Consider the following 24,854-nt stretch of genomic DNA (forward strand, 5'->3'; position numbering starts at 1 on the left):
TGATTGTCATCTTAGCAATAAGGAAACCACCCGTGATAAGTTGTTTTCATTTACGATCTGAAATACTTTAAAAACAAATTATTGTCAAAGCTAACAAATCGCTAGTCAAATTTTGAAACCGTTTCCGTTTTGCGAGGATAAGAGCGCTGAATCAAATACACAAGTTTTTGTAAATACCTATGCCAGCTTTGAAGCATTTAATATTCATTTCCTTATTCATTCTGAGAATATTTTAGTTTTTGATGGCCTTACTGTGAATTCTGTTTCTGAAACTATTGCGCGCTACTTTCAAATTACGTCATCTGTGTCAAAAGACACAGATGATGTAATCGTGGAAGTTAATTCAATTAGATCTCTGAGTTATCTCACTTCTGGTAGAGTTAATTTTGAGAATTTTTCTGATTACTCAGCATAAATAGTGCAAATATAAATCTCTAAAATAGCTAACGAGTGGAGGCAAAAGCACAGAAGAGTTGACGGAAAGAGAGACTTACTCCTAATGGAAACGTCTTCTTTAAAAATGCTTTGCTTTTAATCTTAAATTTAAAAACATAACTTTCTTAGCAGAATCCCAATATATTGAGAAAATTTTCTGCGTTTAATTTAGTTAATCTAAACATCTAAGATCGGCTTCTTTGTTTGACCAGTAGTTTTGCCGCTTGTTAAGCAGCAAATTATGGAAAAAACTTTAGCTAAATACCAATGCCCGTTTTTGAAGCATTTAATATTCATTTCCTTATTCATTCTGAGAATAATTTTTTGGATAGCCTTCTTATAAAATCTGTTTTCGAAGCTGTTGCGCGCTACTTTCACATTTACGTCATCTGTGTCAAAAGACAACAAATGATGTAATCGTGGAAGTTAAATCAATTAGATCTCTCAGTTTTCTCATTTCTGGTAGAGAATTTTGAGAATTTTTCTGATTAGTTATCATAAATATTGCGATTATAAATCTTAAAATAGCTAACGAGTGGAGACAAAAGCACGGAAGAGTTGAAAGAACGAGAGACGTACTCCTAATAAAAACGTCTTCTTTAAAAATGCTTTGCTTTTAATCTTAACTTTAAAAACATAACTTTCTTAGCATAATCCCAATATATTGAGTAAATTTTCTGTGTTTAAATTAGTTAATCTAAATATCTAAGATCGGCTTCTTTGTTTGACCAGTAGTTTTTCCGCTCGTTAAGCAACAGCTTAAAGAAAATCTTTGGCTAATTACCAATGCCCGTTTTTGAAGCATTTAATATTCATTTCCTTATTCATTCTGAGAATAGTTTTTTGGATAGCCTTACTATAAAATCTGTTTTCGAAGCTCTTGCGCGCTACTTTCAAATTTACGTCATCTGTGCCAAAAGACACAGATGATGTAATCGTGGCAGTTAATTCAATTGGATCTCTAAGTTTTCTCACTTCTGGTAGAGATAATTTGAGAATTTTTGTGACTATTAGCATAAATTTTGCGATTATCAATCTTTAAATTAGCTAAAGAGTGGAGGCAAAAGCATGGCAGAGTTGAAGGAACGAGAGTCTTACTCCTAACAGAAACTTCTTCTTTAAAAATCCTCTGCAATTAATCTTAACCTTAAAAGCATAACTTTCTTAGTAGTATCGCAATATCTTGAGTTAGTTTGTGTTAAAATTAGTTAATCTAAATAACTAAGATTGGCTTTTTTGTTCGACCAGTAGTTTTGCCGCTTGTTAAGCAACAGCTTATGAAAAAATTTTGGCCAAATAAAAACAAATGAATGCCCCTCTATCAGAAGCAGTAGCAACAGCCGATCAAACTTCAAAAGATGAACAAGATTTCAAAAATGTAAAACAAACGAAAAAGTTTGCGAAATAAAATACAGCCTAAATTATTGTCACAAACTAAAAGACAAATCGCTACAACAATCAATAATAAAACAATACACCGAATCGATAGGCGAAGCCTAAGGTGGTCATCGTGGAGGTCCGCAGGCAGCGTAAGATACAGAAGATGTAGATCTCATCAAAATGCTGTTACAGATGCAACAAACTTCAAAAACAACAAAACTCAAGTCTTTCGGCAAAAAACTTGAATTCTTTTATCTCGTAAGTGGTCAGCAAAATTCTGACATCATCAATATTGTTTGTTCAGGTGGAAAAATAAATCTAACCAACAAAATAAGCGGACAAAAAGCACATGACAAAATCAGATTGGCCAATAACAACTTTTTGAATGGAACAGCTCAACATAATTGAGCAAACAGCCATCAGTCCAGTCAAATTCAAGGAATTAAAACTTTGTCTGTCTGACAACACGCAGAAACTTCTCGCCCTTCTAACGGGAAGAAACATTCGCGTTGTCTGCTTAAATGAGGTGTCGTGTTAAGTGTCGTGGTCTCGAGCACGAGTAACAAGAGTTTTATTATTTTAACAATTGAATTCAAAATGGCCTGAACGTACAAAATTTCACAGATATTCATAGTCCGTATCAGTATGAAAAGTTAAAGATCCGTCTAGATATAGATAAACTGATATGGGTTAATTTACACCTCAGTTTTGTAACAAGTTTTTCCCCTTGCCGTATATGGCAAGTACCAGTGCAGTTTTTTGCAACTAACACATTGTTCTCCCTACCTGAGAACATGTAACTTCTATCTACTGGGAGGGTCGGAGAGCTGGTTTCTGATCATATCTGGTGGTGGGAAGGTCGAATCTATCGCACAAATTTATGGTTTATGTACACTGATAAACTTGTGGTATGAACGAATTTGAATAGACGATTCGGTTCAAATTAGAAGCCATTATTTAATTTCACTTCACCAAACATCAGGTAAGATAGTTTTCTTTATATATCGAAGTTTTAACTTAAGTTGCTAAGTTCGCCACTTCTCGATATATCACATCCCCTCACATCCTCCCTCCCCTCCTTTTTTAAGCTAGTATGTAGGAATGGCTTCTCCTAATCTTTCTGGTTGTTTTTTATTTCTGCTTGAAGTTCTCGAGGCCACCGAAGATTGTTCCTCTTCAAATACTGAGATTTCTTCAGCAGAGTTGGGTGATGCCACGTCTACGTCGTCCCTACTGCTCTCAGACTTTGAGTTAGTAGATTCAGTCTTGATGTCGTCAGGTTTCAGCCGTGCAATTTGATTGTCACTAACAAGCACTGTCTTGTTTGAATTCTCTGGATGAATGAACGAAGTGCTCTTTCCCTTACGGATAATGAAAGTAGCTGGAACCGTTGGTCAACTGTTCGACGCTTTGAAGAGGACTCGTTCACACAGATCAAAATCAGTGACCGCTGGAGGTCTTACTTTGCGTCCCAGTAGCAGTTCTACAGGAGTTTTGCCCCGCGTCTTGGAATTGTTCCGATGTGTCATCAAAGCTTGCTGTAGGAAAGCGCCAAATGACACATTCAGATTTGAACTCGAGGCTCGAATAGCCCGTTTCACTGTTTGGACTGCTCGTTCAGCAATCCCATTTGCTCTTGGATGGTAGGTAGAGGATTCCATCTTTTTGATCCCCACTGATTCACACCATTGCTTTAGGTCACTGCTCACAAACTCAGGACCTTTGTCTGATACTAATATTCTTGGTATCCCAAATCTTGCAAAGATTTGACACAATGCACCTCCACTGTTTTTGAGGTTCTATTTCCCACAGGGAACGCTTCTATCCAACTTGATCCTGCGTCTGCCATCACTAAGATATTACCGTGATCCTTAACGTAGCCCCAACCCATGTGGAGTCTTTCCCAAACTTCAGCTTCCGGCCAAGGGGTCTGTTTTCCCCAGGCTTGGCCTGTTTTCTTGGCATTCCTCTCATTTACAAACAAATCGAAGAACATCTTGACTGATGCCGGGCCACCAAGACATCATTCGAACTACTGTTTCAGTTGCTTTTTTGCCTGGGTGAGTCTAATGAGCTTTGGCCATCACCATGGGTCTTAGTTTGGGTGGAATGAAAGGCACAACTCCTTTCTCTGCTTCAGAGCACTGTTTCCAGATGCCGCTTTTTATTCGTTTGATGACATCTTGAAAGAGTCGATTCGATCACAGGTCAGTTTTGACGTCTGACTGGGTGACCAGGTTGGATTGGACGAAGTAGATATTGTCAAGAGTAAAGCAGACTCAATCATTGTCATCGTCGTCGTCAAAGTCTAGTCTGCTCAAAGCATCAGCGTGGGGATCTGTTCTGTGGGTGTATATTTCAATTCGAAGTCAAATCCCATCAGCTCTATCGCCCATCTCGTAATTCTTGCTGATGCTGTTTTCGGAATTTCTTCGTCTGGGGCGAAGATATATTTGAGAGGCTTGTGGTCAGTCTGTAGAGTGAACCTTCTTCCGATTAGAAATTGTTTCAATCTTGTGACCACAAAGACGATTCTAAGTGCTTCTCGCTCAATATTGGAGTAATTTTGTTCGGCTTGTGACAACATCCTCGAGACGTAGATCTCAGGATGTCCTTCTTGTGAGAGTACCCCGCCTATATATTTCTCTGAGGAGTCTGTTGTCACGGTTGCTTCCTTCGTCAAGCTGTAAGTCTGTACATGAGAGTTAGCACATAACTCGTTTTTGAGGTTTTCAAAAACATTTTGCTCTTCCTTTTCCAATCTGAATTCTTCGTTTCCAATTTCGTTTAGGGGTAGCCTTTTTGTTGCAAAATCCGGTGTCATTTGACCGTAAAAATATGCTAAGCCCAGAAAGGACTCGAGTTGTTTCATATTTCATGGCGGTTTTGCATTTCTGATTTTCTCAACATGTTTAGGATCGGGTGCTATTCCTCCTTTGGAAACAGAGTAACCAAGATAACTTACGCTTGAAACTGGTTTTGAGTTGGATTTCTTCTCATTGATGGTGATTTTTTCACGTAGCCGGCTATTGACTGCAAGCATTCTTTTCTCGTATTGATCCTCTGTTGTTCCATATACCAAGACGTCGCCTTGGAAGATGGCCACACTCTTGGTTCCTTTGAGAGTTGACTCAACAAAAGTTGAAAGTAAGAGGCCCCATGGAGGTTATGGAAAATGGTCTCCATGTCTGGGATTGGATAGTCCTCGTCCATAACTTTGCCATTGATGTGAACTTTCAGGTCCAGGCATAGTCTCAGAGTTCCATTTTTCTTCCGCTGCCACACTACTGATGATGCATTTGTGACCCTACCAGGTAGTACTGGCTCCAGGATGCCCTGTCGTACCATTGTCTCAAGCTACTCTTTGACCCTGTCTTGGAGAGGTAGAGGTATCTTTCTGGCTTTGCAGAACATTGGCTGTGATCCCGGTTTGAGTTTCACGTGCGCTTTGTATCGTTTGACTGCAGGTAGTCTTTTATCACTCACTGCATTGATGCCTTCTTGGGGTAGTATGTGTCTCCAAAGTGGCCAAAATTTTTTGTCGGATTGCACAACAGCTAGTTGTCGTTGCCTATTCTTGCTTCCGTTCCAGTCAACATCACATTCTAGTGATCCCAGAAGCGTCAGTTGATGACCATCAGAGGCCTCAAGACGTCTGACGTTCCCATTTAACTGAGGCTTACCGAGCTCAGTCCAGATTAATGACGATATCACGGTGCTATCAGCACCGGTATCAACTTGCATTTTTATTTTGTGGTCTTTTGCTGTAATGTACTCCCATGTCACCGACATGTTTAACACGTTTTCCCGTGCATAGTACATTCCCATCAGCGTTTCGGACGATGTTTGAACAAACAATTTACCCTCTTCATCGCAGAAATTGTTGAGTTGGTCAGACTTACCTGACTTAGGCTGGACACGGCTTGCTACTGTGTGGCTTACCTCCACATCTATTACACAAGTTAGCATTGCCTTTATTACCAGTGAACTTTTCACTAGGTTTTCTGAAGGTCTTTTTGAAGTTGTATCCCACTTCTTCTTCTATTACAAATGGTCTATTACCTGTTGAGGAACTCGCAAAAGCCATTGCTTGACTTCTGAACTGTAAGTTTTCTGTCAGTTTAGACAGAGACATCGTTGGCTTAGTTTTAATGCCCTCTAATAGTCTTGATTTGGCCTCAGGGTCTGTCAATCCTGAGATAAAATTAACTTTACCAATTCTCTTCCTCAGGGTTGGTTACTGTTTTAACTTTTTCGAAGTCACAATAACGTGCTTGTTCTCTGAGGTGCGCTAGAAAATCGTCGTCATATTCTCCAACGCCTTGGACAACGGACAGAAATTTAGCCCTTTTTGCCTTTTCTACTCTCTCTTTAGGGGAAATATAGTTTTGAATAGCTTGTCTGATCTCTTTAAAAGGAATGTCTAACAATTTTTAGGGCTCATAAGGCTCCTAAAATTAAAAAGTGCGTCCTGGCCGCATATAATAAAAAAAAAATTTTTTTCCCTGTAGGTCTACGATCGTAACGTCGGTGTTGACTTTATCTTATTTCTTCTCTGCGCAACATTTCGCCACAAAAGACATGATCCAAGCATTACAGGTTTCAGCATTCTGCAGATCAAAGGTTTGTTGGTCGTTTGGTGGTCTGGACACCATTGTCGTGGTCTCGAGCACGAGTAACAAGAATTTTTTTATTTTAACAATTGAATTCAAAATGGCCTGAACGTACAAAATTTCACAGATATTCATAGTCAGTATGAAAAGTTAAAGATCCGTCTAGATATAGATAAACTGATATGGGTTAATTTACACCTCAGTTTTGTAACAAGTTTTTCCCCTTGCCGTATATGGCAAGTACCAGTGCAGTTTTTTGCAACTAACACATTGTTCTCCCTACCTGAGAACATGTAACTTCTATCTACTGGGAGGGTCGGAGAGCTGGTTTCTGATCATATCTGGTGGTGGGAAGGTCGAATCTATCGCACAAATTTATGGTTTATGTACACTGATAAACTTGTGGTATGAACAAATTTGAATAGACGTTTCGGTTCAAATTAGAAGCCATTATTTAATTTCACTTCACCAAACATCAGGTAAGATAGTTTTCTTTATATATCGAAGTTTTAACTTAAGTTGCTAAGTTCGCCACTTCTCGATATATCACATGGATCATGAGTTTCAAAAAATTTTAGTCAAAGAGAGAACGGTAAGAACCGAAGTTAAATCTGTTAAGTATAACAGAAATGAACAAAGAAAACTCTGATCTAACTGAGGGCAGAATTTTCTGGTTTTATAGCTTGTTTGATGAAGTCCATGTTTCATAGCTGTAACTCACAGGACCAAGATTTGAATTCGAGAACCTTTGATATCAATCAAAGCGCATAGCGTCTTTTTGTGGATACTTCAACGCCCACCAAAAACTGAACTGAAAATTTAGCACTGAAAAAGGTGTAAAAATTTGAGAAATGATTGAAAACGGAGATTTTAAGCTATTAAAGAACCTTTTTCACAAAAAGGAAATGCTTAAGAGATATTACCGAAGTATGTTTCACCTACTTGTTACCGATCTAATTGTTTTCAAATACTTTGGCACAATTTTGTTGTTAAAAATTTTGATAGTGACTAGTGCGCGACTATCTAAACATTAAATCTAATACCACAAAAAGTTAATTGTTTAAAAAGCAAAAGAGGATTTCAGGAACATTAAACTGGTGGTGGGACAAGAATGCGAGAACTCAAAGCTGTATCCCCCAAATTTACGGAAACCAAGTGAACTGAATAATTTTATCAAGCACTTGGAACGATCATTCCCCTCATTTGCTAAAATTACTGTTTTTCTACACCAAAACCTTTTAGTATTCACAAAAAACTATTAATTTTACCCCCAAAAAATCAAAGACAACCGAAAATAGTTTACTAGGAACAGCATGGAAGCTTGATGAAAAAAATTTCCTCCAGAAAGAAGAACAGAAATCAATTAAACGGTCGGACAAAATCAAGCACTAGAGATTGACCACAAACTCTCAAAAAGGGTACAGCAGTTTCTGGAGAATTACTTACATTTATCGGGTGAGGTCAATCATGAAACCATCAAAAAACGAGCAAAGTGACGAAGTCTTTTGTGAAAAAAGAAGAGCGAAAACAGATAAGAAGAACGCAAATGTTTAAAGGTTTTATAGCAGATTTGTCAAAACTACAAAACTGATGGCCTGCAAACTTTAACGCAACAGATAACAGACGATATCAATAGTTCTTAATAAAACGATTTGTCTGCCTAGATGATTGCCTTTGATGCCGTGTGGAAACTGACTCCTAAACAAACTCCAAACCAATTGGGGAGAAAAAAACTGTGATAAATGCCTGAAATCTTTTCCTTTCTCTGGGAAGTGTGTCTGTAAAAATCATAAACTCAAACTATGACTGCACCAAGTCTCTTGCTTATTTGTGCTAATTATTTTCCAGATTTACCTCATCTAAAATTGCGGATGAGTTTGCCCTGTACTGCAGGTAGAGGTCTTGTAATTAAAAACTGAACATCTTGTCCTCTAAATTCGAAGATCACCGAGGTCAGTAATTTTTCGTACCCTGAAAACACTGAGAAAACGTGAATTTATAAAAATATATTTGTATTATTCTAATATTTTGCAGCACAACGGTTTTAATCTCATTTCGGCAAACTGTTAAAAATGAGAAAACGGAAATTTTAATCCTTATATTAAAAGAATTTAATAAATGGCTTAGTTTACACTATATAACTCTTCGTCGATAAAATCCTGTGTAAAAAAGCGCGTGGTGCCTCAATCCGTACAAACGCGAGGCTTTTTTTGCCTTTTTTTCTTTGCAAAGCTTTATTTCTTGTCTTCTTAAAAAATGTTTTTGGCAATATTTTTGATGGAACGATAGCTGGCATTTATTATGTTACCGCTCCTGCAAAACAATAATCAAATATCCCTCTAGCCCAGAACAACACGTATAAAAATCAGAATAAACAAAATCAGCTATAATTTCGTCGGGTGCTTGAAGTAGCTCCCAGCAATGAGTACAATCAGAATTTGGTTTCGTTAACTCTAAAGAACAATTGTTAGCACTTTTTATTTTTTGAATCAAATTTCTGTGAATTGTTGCCCTCTAAATTGATTTCACTTGATTGTGCATAAATAAATAGTTGATCTTGTAGTCAATGTTGCGAATGTGTTCGGTTTTACCTGTGCTTGTTTCTTCTGATCTATATTGGTTCTTCCCCAGTATTTTTAAAGCCCTACCTACAAATTATGTGTTGTTGTATAGAACGGGCATGAAAGTTATATGTCCACTAAACAGGGCGGGAGGATCGATTCGTTTCTTCTTTTCGGCACTATGTTAATTCTGGCCATTCTAATTGGTGGGCTGCTAATTTTATTAACATATTGAACGAAAATCAAGTCATACAATCAGGGCTTAGCAAGGCTTTATTAACATCTGTTGCAAAGTTCAGCGAGTCTCAAAATTAAAATGATAGAGCTGTGATAGCATACCTGTACTTTGTTTATTTGTGTTTTCTGCCAAGCAGCTCTGTCAATTTTTCATTGTTTATGTTACATTCCCAGCATTGTATGTTTAATCAGTCAAAACAATGAGAAATATATTGACAGAAACAGGTGGTTTTTAAGTAATAGGAAAAACTGATGAGAAACAAATTTCACGATAAAGGCTTCCAATTTTACTTGCATTCTTATATTCAAAGTTATTTATAAGAAGCTCAAACAAAAAAAGCTTTTCGACAAAACTGCTAACTCAAAACTAGTAGAAAAGCGTTTATTTTGAAATGTTTTCGCGGCACATATTTTTTGGCTAATACACGTAATACACTGCTATAGTTGAGTTGTTGTCAGCTATCAAATTTTGATTAAGTATGAATTTCAAAAATTTCACGTGCTTCATTATTGTTATTCATGGCGTTTTATGATAAGTAAGATACCATAAAAAACAACATTTTTTGACGTTCGTTGAATTCAAAACGCGGCCTTGGAACTGATCTGAAAAATAAATGAAAAAATGGGATATTTTGTTTGACAGCTTATTTTAGGAAAAATTGGTAACCATAAAACGGGTTCATATTTATTTATGGCTTGTCTGCGTAATCATAAAATGTTTTTATGGTGTTTTATGGTATGTACGACACCATGAAAGTAAATTACAGAATTTTGAATTTTCAATCACAGAAACGTTGTTGTGGAACTGCAGGTGGGCCTTTGGACTGCTTGTCATCCAAACTCAAAATGTTTTATCATCGTTGTATGTTTAGTAAGTTTCCATGAAATCTATATATGGCGTTTTATGATTCGTAAATTTCTTTTTTTGGTGGCCCGGGTCATCACCATTATAGACCCGGGTCGAGACGTCAGCGTCGTTTCAGCGCTTTTTTTGCAAAAAATGCACTGAATGCGCTGAAATTATGTAAGAAATGCACTGAATGCGCTGAAATTATGTAAGAAATGCACTGAATGCGCAGAAACTTTGAAAAAGCGCTGAGAATTCAAGTTTTCAGCGTATCTTCAGCGTATTTCTTACATAATTTCAGCGAATTTTGAGTAAAATACTTGCATAAGTGTCAGCTTGTTTTCAGCGCATTTCCTACAAAGTTTCAGCGAAAATTTAGCGCATCCGTAAAAAATTTCAGCGCTTTTGAGAAAACGCAGCATGAATTAAATTTCAGCGCATTTCTTACAAAATCTTAGCGCAAATTAAGCGCATCCGCAAAAAAAATTCAGCGCTTTTGAGAAAACGTAGAAACAATAAAATTTCAGCGCATGTATTGCAAAGTTTTAGCGCATTTTAGCGCATTATTATGTAAGGCTTTTGAGCTGAGTTTTTGAAAGATCAGCGCATTTCAGCGCATTTCTTACATAATTTTTGGAAAATTTCTCGACCCGGGGAAGGCGGGGAGGGAGGGGGGGCATCCTGGATACTTTGCTAAAGTTATCCAAAATATAACACATAATCAGACCAGCAATTTTTAAAAATGCACAAAATAATCAATATGCATGCTACAAAACATTATGCCATTTTAAGACTGTCAATTTATCATATTCGTATTGTTTTTGTTGCTCCAGTTAAATTTTTGGAACTCGAAACCGAAATCAGATGCCAAATTGGCATCAGTGATGTTTGAAAAGAGGATCGTGTATCGCCTTCTCGCGTAAAAATCATCTTCATTTTCATTGATATCATCTTCTTCGCCGTCTTGGTCACTGGCTTCACTGTCTGACAAAATGTCCCCTTCCAAATTGCACATCCAGGGTTGTTCATGACATAGGAACTGCTCTTTGAACCAACTGAATCGTATAAAAGACCTGGAAAAATACAAACAAAACCCAAATTATGCTACCTTGCTCTGGGTTGAGGGGTCTGCAGCTGCAAGCGGATATTTTTTGTTAGAAATCCGCTGAATGCGCGGAAATTATGTAGGATTTGTGCTGATTGCGGTGAAAATTGAAAAATATTTCAGCACATTTCAGCACATTTTTTATATAAAATCAGCATTCGATTCAGCGCCTTTTTTGCATATTTTCAACACTTGTAGAAATTTCAAACTCAGTGGCTTTGTTATGATTATCCCGAACATTATGTATTTTCACCACTACCAGACCATTATTTTTTTCACCACATTTAAACATTTATGTAATTTCACCGCATTCACCGCTTATCTTACAAAATTTCCAGCATTCACAGCTTATCATACATAGTTTTGCGTTGAGTGGCAGTAACAGCTCGACGCGGGTGGCTAATATCACAGATCGTTTGCTACAATATTTTTGTATTCAAACAAATTAAAGCAATCATTAGGAATTAGAACTTCTTGACTGTTTAAGGGTAGGCCGTTCATATATGTTCTGATCTATAAAAATAAGATATAAATACCAAAACTTTACCATGTGAGGCATATCTTCCTATTGATTAAAAATAAGTTCCAAATGTTTAGGATAACCTAATGTTATTTATGAGTTTTTATGCTTAGCGTTTTGTTGATCGGCAAAGCACTCAGAGTTTTCGGATACACCATAAGTATGACCTAAAAAGCAAACTTATATTTTCCAATTTATATATATATATATATATATATATATATATATATATATATATGGAAATATATATGCAAAAATTAATATATTTATATATATATATATATATATATATATATATATATATATATATATAAATATGCTTATATATATATATATATATATATATATATATATATAAGTAGTAACGTATACACCATGGAAGATCGGGGGGGGGGGGGTTGTCATCCCATGTAAGAGATAGGGTTGTCCTGAGGACAACCCTACCTTTTGCACTGGGAAGGACAACCCAACCCGATACATGCGCTATGACAACCCAACCTTTTGCATGGGATAGGACAACCCAACCTTTTACATGCAGGGACAGCTCCCTTCCGGCCGAATTATTATCCAAACCTATTCCCCCTCTATTTCCCGCTTTTGAAGGAATTATTCGGTTTATGCCGAATTATTATCCAAACATTTCCCGCCTCCTTTGAGGGAATTATTTATTCTTATCAAAGTGTGAAATATTTAGACTTATCAGAAAGACTGGATATAAACTGTGAATTTACTGTAGAACCAAACCACGCAATTTGCTCAAATCTAGCAATTGAAATTTAGCTAAACAACACAAACTTGGGTTGAGAAATTGAACCAAAACTGAACACAAAATCTGTACAATCGAAAGGTTACAAATCACGACAAAACGCGTTGTTACTGAAACCAGTGTTAAGCACGGGTAGGTTAGAGTTTTGAAATGGGTTTTGAACAAAAATGGAGCCATTTTTAACGAAAAATTACAACAAAATTAGCATGAAATGAACGAAAAAATGCAAATATTTAAATTTTTTGAAGTGTCATAGGGAAAATATATACAAATGGGGATAAAATAGAGTAGGTTAAACAGTTTTAATTGAAATATAAATCATAAAACACAATCTTAACAATTACAGACGTAAAAATAAGGCTGAAAATTGCTGTTTTTTATGTGCGTCGACCCCTTTTACGCGGTGGTATTGCTTCTTCCTCCTCCGAATCGGTTATTTCTCTTCCGTCCTCAGATTCAACAGCTTCATAATCTATGAATGGACAATTGATTGGAGATTCTTCGTCAATTACTGCCTCAAAATCGACATTATCGTCACTATCCAAGTCCGATTCGTTTATTATTCTGTTGAATCCGGGATCAGGTGGCTCCCAATTTTCAAGGGCAGGATCGGGTGGCTGCCAACTTTCAGTAGAAGCAGGGAGCGTGCTGTCCGACTCATTATCCGTTTCCCATTCTTCCCCAAAGAGATCCTCGATTTCATCTTGCGTCGGTGCATCCCACTCTGGATCACTTTCAAGATCAGTGGCTTCAATTGCGTCGGCATGACCGTACGGCAAAGTTTTTATACCGCCCTCAAGAATGAAACGTTTGTCATCGAAGGGACTCAGGGACAATTTATTAATTGAAACAGTCTGTAGAACGTGACGGTCTGACACAATTCTGTTGTTCGGTGTTCGTAGTGTAGATGAGAGGAACAGAGCGTCTTTGTATTTCTGGTGCGTTAATTGTTCCCTGGCAGCTCTGGTAACACCTTTTGCAGAGATTTTTCGGGAATCTAAATACAAAAAAGTTGCGAGAAGTTTTATCAATTTGTCCTCAGAAAGTTTTTCAAAGAAATGCTTGCTTGCTTCTCTTAAAGTTTAGTGTGATGTATGTGTGATAATGACTAACCATAATAACACAAAAGTTATAAATGAACATAAATCTGTTTTACCTGTTGAAGTTATGGAATATAACTTCGGCTTCAGCGAAACAAACTCGTCGATGAGTTTTCCGGCGAATTCATCTTTGTATTTGAGAACGACGAGTTTGTTGTTGTTGTTGAAAAGTTGATGCTCCTTAGGGTAATTTGAAAAATCAAACTCCGACAAAATATTGGGTTTTGCTGCTAATTCCTTGTAGAAATCGTCAGATCGAATTTTATATAAAAGACTGTCTGTGTCAGAATATAGCAGGCGACAATCAAAATGCGGCTTCATTATATTATAGTGAAACCTATACATTTGAAATTTAGCTAATTCTAGAATTGTCGCGCCAACAATTGTTGGCTTATCCCAAAAGATTCTCTTTGGCTCGTGCGTGATAGCAGCTAAATTTTCGCCGAAAATTTTGAATGTCTTGAAGGTAAAGCGTGAGACATTCTGGAGCACTTGATCTGCATTCTGCGCTAAGGTAAGTTTCATTCTCCTTCTTTTTGACTCACAGGTTTTACCATAAGCGCTATTGTTCATAAGTTTGAACAAATTTTCTTCGAATTTGTTCCGCGCGGTCTGTCTTTTTTCCGTGTTTAATCTGATATAGGGCTCCATCCAGTTTTCTTGCGAGAATTGGAGCACGCGATGTACTCTGTCAACAACCAGACCAAGTTGTACATAAAGTTGAAGATTCCGGTAATGGAGCGTGTACCGCTTTTTGTCCGTAACGGTTTGTAGTAACTTGGGGACAGATGACCGCGGCATGTTGACATTGAACTTCAACTCTCTCTGGTAAGTGCTCAACCACTCATCGGGTACTAGTTCTTTTGTTGGCGCGAGAGGGAAATCACGATGGAGGTCTCGTATATTGTGTGGGTACATCAAATCTACTTCAAGGATGTAACCTATGGGAGAATCTGTTGGTGTATTGAGTACCTGTTCGAGTGGGACTTCCACCAGCAAAAAGTCACCAACAGGTAGATGCTCTGTTTTCATGACGCCACCATACAAGTTGTTAGCATCTACCATGAAACCAAAAGTCGACTCGAGCGCACTGTCGTAATTCTCCATATACTTGTTGTTCGCCTTGAAGTAACGTTCATCGTACACCGATGCGAGACCTCCTCTAATCATATTTTCAACAATTTCCAGATGTTCTCGATTTGTCAACAATTGAATATTGGCCCGGCAAATTTTGAGAAATGCATCACCAGCGAGGTTTGAGGCACTGTAGTGATGTGCGCAGTCCAGTCCATATGTGTTCATACACAGTCTCCGAAACTCTTCAAACACGCACGCAAGCAAGAGTGTATCGCACTTCAGATATAAGTTATGATATCCTTCAAGGTTACAACATTGGAAAGTATCAAAAACAGTTTTTGCTTTTTGCAGTTCATCCTCTGTTATTTGCAATTTTCCATTGTCTAGGCTGTTTTTCCACTTTTCGAGTGGGGGAAGTTCTGTTTCTGCGAACTTTGAGCGGTCAGTCATGTACGAATAGGGGTATATTCCTTTCTCTTTAATCAAATTTAGAGCATCAGCTGACTGGTCACTATCGAACATTGAATCGAAAATTGCGAAAGCCGAAGCGGGTAGGTTAGCAACTAACTTTTCTAAGGATGAAGTTAAAAACTTGAAAGAATCGATGAAACCTAAATATTCGTAAATTTGTCTGACTTTTCCATCTCTCCCCGTGACTGTTTTGATTAGGACACCGAACGTCAACGATATGTACTTCTCATCTGTAGATGGGATGACGTTTATTGTTGTTGATGGCTCAATTTCTCGAAGTGCCAAGCATACGTGATGAAGGTCGTAGTTAGCGATGTTGTGACCAATTACGGGAGTGAAATTGATTGTGCGTCTTATACAGTTGCACTTTTCATGAGCAAAACCAAGGAAATCTCCGCGGTGGTGGCAATGGTCCAACACTTTTGTATCTTGGGGTCCGAAAGGTTCTTCACAAATCCAACACTCAATTGTACTACTTCGATTTGGCACTTGTTGTCCCAAATATATCGGAAAGCGTCTCTTTGAATAGTATACTTCTCGCGCCATCTCATGTAGTTTTTTAATAAAATTTGTCATGCAGTTTTCGGAGCTATCGATAACGAATTCTTTTGGTGTTGAAAAACCGTTCTCAATCAAAGTCAGAGCAAAACCGGAGGGTATGTGTTGTTCGATAACTTCAGTTGAAGATGCGTCCGGATTAGCTGGACAAGATGAGACTGGCATTAGAAACGACTCAAAGTCGAAGTAAATAGTGAATGGAGCAAACCATCGCGCCTTAAAATTTTTGAACCGGAAAGAATTTTTATCATCGCCGGGCATCTTTATTGTTGCTGGTGCATGGTTTCGACATGCATCATCGTGAACTTGATGTTGCTCTTCAGAGTGGGAAAAAGCAAAACAGTTCCTGCAAAGACGCAAATTGTTTGTGAACTGTTTTTCTTTCACAGTGCATACCAGTTTAATGAGGTTATTGATCAGAACATAATGATGTACATGTTCGTTAAACAGGAGTAGAAGATCCATCGTTGGTGCAATGTTCTTGTTATTGGAGACGTACATAGGAAGGAGGTCTCCTTTTGAAAATTGAAACACGTTGACCTGCACGTCATTCATGATTTCGAACTGATGAATATCGTGAAAGCCCATTGGCATAGAAAACTCACCACGGGGTTTGGTAGCCTCAGGTTTCCTGTATGTAGCCGGGTTAGTCAATTGTGTTCTAATGTCTCGTGAAGGGTCAGCTAAGTTGGGTCCGTGCAGTTCGTGGTACCAAGCGGTGAAGCAGTAGTTGAAACATTGGAAATCATCATGGTTGCGTATATTCAATAAAAAGCGTTGATTACGAAGACAGAGGGGCAGCTCAATAAAAGATGAACCACGTATTGGCGAAAATTTAGCGAATTTTATATCAACCCACAGAATTTTTTGAAGAATCCAACCACTTCCATTAGATGCGAATACGAAGAGGACAGTGAGCATCTTTTCCACCATGTGAAAAAACGTTTCGTCAGACAATTGATGATGAACAGGTGTCATTTCAGAATTGGCGTAGATATCAATGTCCGATGCTTCTCCGTTGTCGCGCGCTTCTTTATGAAGTGATAGTTTCGCACTGAATTGAACTTTTTGTGGACCTTCGTTCAATGTTTTTTGTTCTATAATGTCACTGATTTCATCTCTCTGAGCAGTCATGAAATCGAGAAGGCCAACGGTGTTGTTACTATCTACAATACGATAAGACTGGAGACTCTTTCTAAAGGCCGACTCTGTGAGGGTACCTCGTTGTTGTTGTTGTTGTTGTTGTTGTTGTTGTTGTTGTTGTTGTTGTTGTTGTTGTTGTTGTTGTTGTTGTTGTTGTTGTTGTTGTTGTTGTTGTTGCTGTTGTCGTTGTTGTTGTTGTTGTCCCTGTTGATGAACAATTGGGTTGACAACTCTCGAGTTGTCAAGAACAGGTAACACGTGTTGTTTTCTGATGTGTTCGTTAAACGAGTTTTTGTCGTTGAAAGCAAGATTACAATAATGACAAAGATTTGTAAATCTACCATGGCAGTCAGAGAGGTGAATTTGAATTTCAGATAATTGACGGCGAGTAACTGGACAAATTGAACAGCGGTATACGGGTATACCTTTCTCATCAGCATGAACAGTGCGTTCATGACGAGCACGGTTACTTTTGTTGCTGTAAACGTTGTCACAAAAGTTACACTTTTCTGGCATTTTCAAGATAAGTTTGAACAAACGGTTTCTCAATGCAAGAGTTCTCAAATATGGCTGACTTCAATCTGAGCTCACTGTTATGCTGTGCAAAGTTTGAAAGTTTGCGCGCGCAAGTTTGAATTTGAAATTAGCCAATCAAATTGAAGTAAATTTGAAAGCGCGCCAAAGATCAAATTCAAACTTAAAAATGACTATCACTCAGTCAAAGCAGAGACAGAAGTTAAACAACCAAAAAAATGGTTTAAAAAGCATGCAGATTGAACGTACCTTCCATTTTTATGGTTTTAATATACAATTAAAAATAACTTTAGTAAAAGTTGAAAATTTCGAAATTGATAAAGTTCTTGTTACATGTCGCGGAAGCATGCATGCTAAGGAGCATATAAAGGCATCTACACTAAGGGTCTATATTAAGTTATATCATACAAGAAAACAAGTCCTGGAGTCACCAAGGCTAACAGGAAACATCAGTTGAAACTGCATCGAAAGCCGAGTTTTTTCAGAAGACTTTAACCTCTAAATAAAGGACTTTACCAGGGGTTCATGTGTTGGCAAATATGACTGAGAAGCACAGGAGGACCTCTTTGTTGATGGAGTGTTCCTATATGAAACTTTTGTGTAAACAATTTAAAGAAAACATCACTTTTTTTAAATTTTTCAATTTTTTTGATCAAAAGGATTAAGGGGATTAGGCTTTTTCTCCAAGAATAAAGAAAAACGTTATACGTATGTTACTTCATCAGCTCTCTAACAGGTTCCTATTACAGAAAAACTTCTGTTTAGTAAGGGTAAAAATGTCCCCTTCATGTTAAAAAATGGCATTTTTTCACTTTTAGGGATTAAGAGGGATTAACTAAAATAACAAAAGAAAAAATGCAAAAAAAACCATGTTGCAGTAACAATTTTAAACTGGAACTTCTGAGATCTTTGATAGCGGGGAGAATTGTCCATCGTATGAGCCTATCCCCGTTCATTTGAGATAAATTTTTCATTGCTTTCGGATCATTACAAAAAAATATTTTGTTATTTTTGTAAAAATTGTTGAAAAAAAGACGGTTTTTGATAGAAAGATGGTACCTGTTACAGCGATCAATAGCACACTACTCATTGGAATCATCGCTAAGTCACTCTCGTTTTGGATGATCATGAGTTTCAGCTGATATAAAGCAAAAAAAATAGTTTTTTTTGATTTCAAGAAAAACGGTCAAAATATTTATGCAAATAACACAAGTTTGAAAGTTTTAAACTTTTGTTTAGTGAAAACAGTAAAAGAACAAACACTGGACCAATCTCACTGGAATTTCAATGCTGGAAAAAGCTCCTTGTTTTACCACAAAATCACCAGAATGACAATTTCTGTTGTTAACCACTTTTTGTTGAATTTTAGATTCGCTCTTAATATTCAAAGTTTTTTTTTGCAAACTTTTCCTCCAAACAAGAGCTTTTCACTGCAAACCTAATCGAAGCAAAGGTATTCTTCGGTTTCCTGATTAATTAACGTTCTTTCTCTTATTATTTATCGTTTTCGTAAATTCTTCATTTTTTTGAAATATTTCAAAAAATTTCATTTTTTGAACTACGATTTGAACAAACCTTAAAACATTAAATAGACAAGTCTAATAACTAAAGAGCGGTAGAAATCTATTTTTTTAATGACCTTGCTCAACCAAATACAATTTCCTCAAAGTGCAGTGTTCTTTTGGGACATGTTTGAACTTGTTCAATTCCTTATGAAAAGGTTGAAGATCTTTATTGTGAATTAAGTCTATATCAAAAATTGTACAAAGGCAATCAACACAATTTAATAAATGTCAGATACACAATTGAATGAATGTCATATACAAAACTATTGAGCAATCTAAAGCACGCATATATTTATAGTTTTAGTTTTAAATATCAAATATATCCATCAGGTTGCTTTCTGGTCTTCGTTTTTTAGGAGCAGCACAAACTTGCGGTGTCTCACCGCTTTCCGGCGTTTCAAATAGGGCTGAATTCGATTGCTGTGGGGTATGAAAGCTTGTCCCGGATAAAATGTTCAAGTCGAAATCTTGATTTCCGTTGCAAAACTTTTCTTGATAACTTTTACTGATTTCCGCAAACAGGGATGGGCTAGGAGTCGGTGTAACTGTAGGACTAGGGTCCACTGCAGGCGTCACTGGCACACTTGTGAGACTGGTGGGAGAATCGGGCGCAGACTTGAGTCCCCACATATCTGCTAATTCGTCGCATGCTCGATAAACTCCGAGTTGATTTTCACAAAGTGGAACACACTCACAATCGTAGCGATAGAATATCCTCCGCACTTCGTCTGTCAAGGTATCAACATCGTGATTTTCGAAAGCAGGCGTAGTTTTGGGAGGCAATAACCCACCCGAAGTAATAATGCTGCTCTCAGAAGGCTCCGTTTTGTTAGGTAGAGGTGCAATTGCATTGATAAAGGGTTATGGAATTAGACAATGCTGGTATACTGTCCAAACAACGCCAATTTTTTTCTGTTGAATCAAGACGACAAAATTTTCGTACAATGTCTGATAAACAAGAGTTCGTTCTCGGGAAATTGCAGATTCAGAAAGAATTTTTACAGACATTATAGCGATCAAAATATAACACTAGTTTCAAGTAGAGAGTGAAATTGTTTAGCAAGAGGAACCAAAAGGTTTCAAGTAGAGATTGACTGTTTAGCAAGAAGAACCAAAGGAAATGAACGCAATAATTTTGGTGGTGCAAATACGTTTTTAACACACCGCTTATCTAGGATCACATTTGTTTTTAATTTCTAATTAATATAACGTAGAAACCAAGTTAACTTTGCATTGCATTTCTTATCTAGGTTAACAACTGTTTTGAATTTTCTGTACGTTCCCACTAAATTCAACGCTTTATTCACGTCACACCTAGGGTCAAATCTGTTTTTAATTTTCATGTGTTATAACGTTATAACCAGTTGAATTATATTGGTTTCAATTCTTATCTAGGTTAACATCTGTTTTGAATTTACTGCACGTTCACGCTAAATTCAACTTGTGGTCGTCACACCTAGGGTCACATCTGTTTTTAATTTTCATGTGTTATAACGTTATAACCAGTTGAATTATATTGGTTTCAATTCTTATCTAGGTTAACATCTGTTTTGAATTTTCTGCACGTTCACGCTAAATTCAACCTGTGGTCGTCACACCTAGGGTCACATCTGTTTCAGTTTTTGTGGTACCACCAACCATTTCAGTAGGGAAACCTTATCTAAGGTCACATCTGAAATTAATTATGCAATCCAATGTGAATGCAAGAGACAGAATCAGGTACGCCATAGGCGTACTTGACTCTGTATTCACATGTCAGCTGGATTTAATTAGACTAAATGACTACACTGGTTTAATCCCAACTTGCCGCCGCCATTAGTTTGAATCTTTACACATTAGAGTACCTGAAAGTGATAAAAACAAGTTGCACACTATGCCTTTCACTTCCACTAAAGATACAGAATTTGGAGATTGTTATTTTGATATTTCCAAAACTGATAAGCGTTTAATAAGGGCAACGCTGAAAACTTATGAAAAGACAGGAACGTATGTGTTTCTGAAACTGTTTAAAAAAGCAGCAGAAGAATACGAGTTTGAACAGAGAATTTCGTTAACTCTGCAAGAATTTGGGAGTTTGGTCAATACGGCAGAGAAGATACTTGAATCAGAAGAAGAATCATCAAAAGACTGTTCAACAAAACCGCCACCAAATAAAAGGCCTAAGCTCGAGAGCAAGGATGGTGGAAGCAATGTATGAACGTTCTCCAAGTTATTTCAAACAATTTCAGAAACAATTTAGATTCAAAATTGTTGATCAAAAGCCAACAGACATTACGAGTTTGAATAATTATGCAGTTTGTCCTCACTTTGAGTCTGAGTTTTGCCAAATAGCAACTAACCATTTTCACCTTTTGATTGATAGTTCAACTGATATTGGCTGTACAAAGCAAAACAAATCTTTTGCTGTCCCCTGTCTTTTCACAACTTTCAAACACCTATTTTCAAATTCTTCAAAACTGGAAACGAATGGAGAAATATTTACAAAGTTGAAGTTAGCCGTTGACTTCAATGACAAAACAGGAGAAAAAATTGACCCAGCAACGGTTCACAAGCGTCTTCCAATTTCAAACACAGCAAAGATGTTGACGACGACAAAAACGACGGCCACAAAAACTACAGGAATCACACAGAAAACAATCCACAATACCATCTCAGCAGAAACCGGCCATGAACAAACTCAAACTGATCAAATTTGTACAGAAACTTTAAAACGAGTTGAAAACATTTTAAGTGGTCCTCATTCTGGTGCTTTTTGTAAAGTTATGGACATATTTGTGAGTGGTTATGGAAAATTAGATATTGATTCTGAGTTACTATTTGTTCGTCTTGTATTTGAAGAAAAAATAAAATTTTGAAAAAAAAAATTTTTTATTCAACAGATATTAAAACATCATATGAAGTGCAAAGCGAAGCAATTGAACATCATTAATTTTTACAATTTGTCTTTTACTAAATATAACATGCGCAATATAAATACAAAAAAGTCCACACAGTTCTGAGTTTTGACTCTGAATTGGTTGATGTTCGAGAAATTGACATATTTGTGCATTAGTGTCAGAGAGTCTGCGATATAAGTCTCTATAGGCAATAATCGATTGTCCCAAGGGGTCCGCAAAAATAATTTTTTTGGTTTCGATTACATAGAAGAAGCCAGTGTGTACCAGGGTTGTTCGAGGGCGAAGCATTTACGATGAGAAAACTGTTTCTGGGGAATTTTTGGGGAAATTTGTTTGCAGCGAATACACCACAAAATTTGTATTTCAGTTTTCTACATTTTTGAATAAAGTCATTGATGTCATCTTCATCCATTAGTTGGTTAAAATGTGATTTTTTGAAACCCGGCGCGCAGAATCCACAAAAATTGTGCTAGTTTTTTCGCCAACAATGAATATTTCAATCTTGTTGGGCAAGACAGCCGAAAATTTCAGCTCGATCGAAATTGAGCAATTTGTTAGCTCGGGATGAATAAAATCGTGAGAAGCTTGTTGAGTACTGGTCAAGTCAAAAACCATAATAAAATGGTTCGGGTAGTCCGTCAAACTTATGCCATGACCATTGTCAATATAGGCTAAGTCTGATATTGTATTGAAGTAAAGCCGTTTGTCATCATTTGTTGATATTGGACTATCAGCGACTGGCATTCCATTTCGATAGATATAAATCTGTTCCAAATCAAATTTTCGGAAATGAAATGGATTCTGTCTGTTGTTACCGAGAAAAGCTTCGTTTGTGTTCAGACATAAAGCTAGTCTTCGGATTGGTTCCCTGGCAAATATGTCTTCTTGTTTCCAACTGTGCAGACCAGTAGAAGCCAAAAATGTTTTTGTTAGGGATTCAAGGTACGGATAGGAAGCCGGGCTGGAAAGCAAGGTTTTTTCAATGGCCGACACGACGTCATCGTTCAAAGTCATCTTGCGCACATACAAATTTGCCTCGACAATTTTCACTTTATAATGCTTAGCGGCATCATCTGACATAATAACAAAGTCATCAATTGATCTTCGAAAAGCAATCCGAAAAGTTACACCACTCATTAGATGCCTGTCACATGTGAAAAAGTCGACTGCAACCTTTCCGTAAAACGTGCATTCATTTGACTGTCTGACTAACGCTTTTCTTCTATTTACTTCAGTAGTTGATAAGGCTCCCGGATTTTCCTCATACGAGAAACCTTGACAAGCTAACCAAGTGTTTTTTGCGTCTTTGTTGTGTGAGAACTCAGTCTCAATAAAACTTTTGTGAGCATAATTTCCATTTGCATTCGATATTTTTAGTCCGTTGGCTGACACTGTGCAGTCAGAGAACAGTGAATGCAGCACATTATTGCAAAAGTAGGGAGCGTCAGTTTTAGTCACATCTGCAGCAGCTGTACCGTCATATTTTAAATTTGCTTCGGACGACTGAACAATTTTACATTTGACTTCGAGGAATATTTTTTGTAAATCAATGAAGTTGTTTCTATCGCCAGCAACTTCAAATTCCAACATTGGACCATTGGGGCTATACACCGGGCCCAGTTTTTGACAAAAACTGCCATCAAATGTTACTAAGAGGGATGGTTTCTCGAACAGATCGAGGGAACTGTGAGTTGCCTCGGATGGTAATAAATTAGCGATCATCTTTCACCTTTGCAAAAAAATCTGATCGACTTCTTTTTGGAGCTCTTGACTTTGAAATGAACGAGGTTTTACGCTGTTTTGTTAACTTGCTTGAACGGCTTCCAATTTGTTTCCTTGGTCGTTGTTGTCGCGCTCGTCCACCTGTTTGTTTTTTGATAGTGTTTGAGACTGTGTTTTTCAAGGCTTGTTTTGGTGACTTTTTCTTTGAGACTACATCTACAAGTTCGGGAACACCCTGTTTTAAAAGCTCTCTCCCGATACGTTTTGCAGCCGGTAAAATAAAACGTCGAGCCAATGGTAAAGCAACGCGTCCAATTCCCGCTGCTGAAGCCCCAAACCCACTTCCCCTTTGTCTATAGTGTCCGGAGAAGTGCGGCAATGATGTTACCTGATTAGCATAATAGGAATCCATACTAGTCAGAAAACTTCTTGAATTGTAAAGTTAAAATAACTTTACCTGTTCCCGAAAAAGGAACCAACTGTCCTGTTTCAGTGCGAAGCTCAATTGAAATTGATTGTATAGTGTTTGATAACAGTTTTTTATAGTCTAAATTTGAAAAAACAATTCGATGTGTTGGTTCAAGTTCGCACACGCTACCGTTTTTCAGACGTTGTTTTGAATCAATGACACGCAATAACGGAGCTTTTGCGTCACCCACATACTGATACTCAATAATGTTTGTGTAAATGAATATTAGGTGCTTTCCCGCGCAAAGATCAGCAGGAAATTCTCCAAAGTATGCTTTTGTCTCATCACTCTTCATTAATCTATTTGATGTAACTGAATCCATTTTGTAACCAATATGTACACCGCGTCCATCTGGAATTCCGGTAAAGCCCACAATGCTAGGTATTTCCTCACTAGGAAAAGTGATTCCTTCATATTTACCAAAAATTATTTCGTATTTTCCAGTACTCTTGATTTCTCGAAACGAAAAATTGGGTAATCCAACTGTTCGCTTGATAGTACCCAGAAGTTGATTAATATTGTCAAAATTACCAGTCATGAAGGACAGTTTTTCTCCATTGTAAGGCCGAGAAATGACACTAGCATCAGACGAAATTTTTTGCGAGTCTTCGTATCCCTTAAGACTGTATGCTATTAAATCTCCATTCACGACGTGCTCAATTTTTGTCGGAAAAATTATTTCACTAAGAGCCATCCTCCAGTCACCAGAGAGTTGAATTTCATCATTGAAAAAATTGCGAAAAGAGGCCAGAGTGTTTGACCCAAATATTTGCATAGAAGCGGATGAAATAACATGCACAGTGAACTCATCGTCAAAACGATTTCTACTCATTTTCCTTTACACGAACAAGCTG

The 24,854-nt window shown here is 37.3% G+C and overlaps 1 protein-coding gene across 1 annotated transcript in view; it reads right to left on the reverse strand.

Moving 5' to 3' along the window:
• Positions 1–10,759: 10,759 nt before the first annotated feature.
• Positions 10,760–24,854, reverse strand: part of LOC142349748 (uncharacterized) — a 48,925-nt gene continuing 34,830 nt past the window's right edge. The window contains exon 6 of the mRNA XM_075401495.1: positions 10,760–11,146. Within this exon, the coding sequence (XP_075257610.1) occupies positions 10,870–11,146 (277 nt within the window). The 3' untranslated portion in view covers positions 10,760–10,869. The remainder of the gene's footprint in view (positions 11,147–24,854) is intronic.

Source organism: Convolutriloba macropyga, chromosome 11 (assembly GCF_964194025.1).
Source record: "Convolutriloba macropyga chromosome 11, txConMacr16.3, whole genome shotgun sequence".
Taxonomy (NCBI): domain Eukaryota; kingdom Metazoa; phylum Xenacoelomorpha; order Acoela; family Convolutidae; genus Convolutriloba; species Convolutriloba macropyga.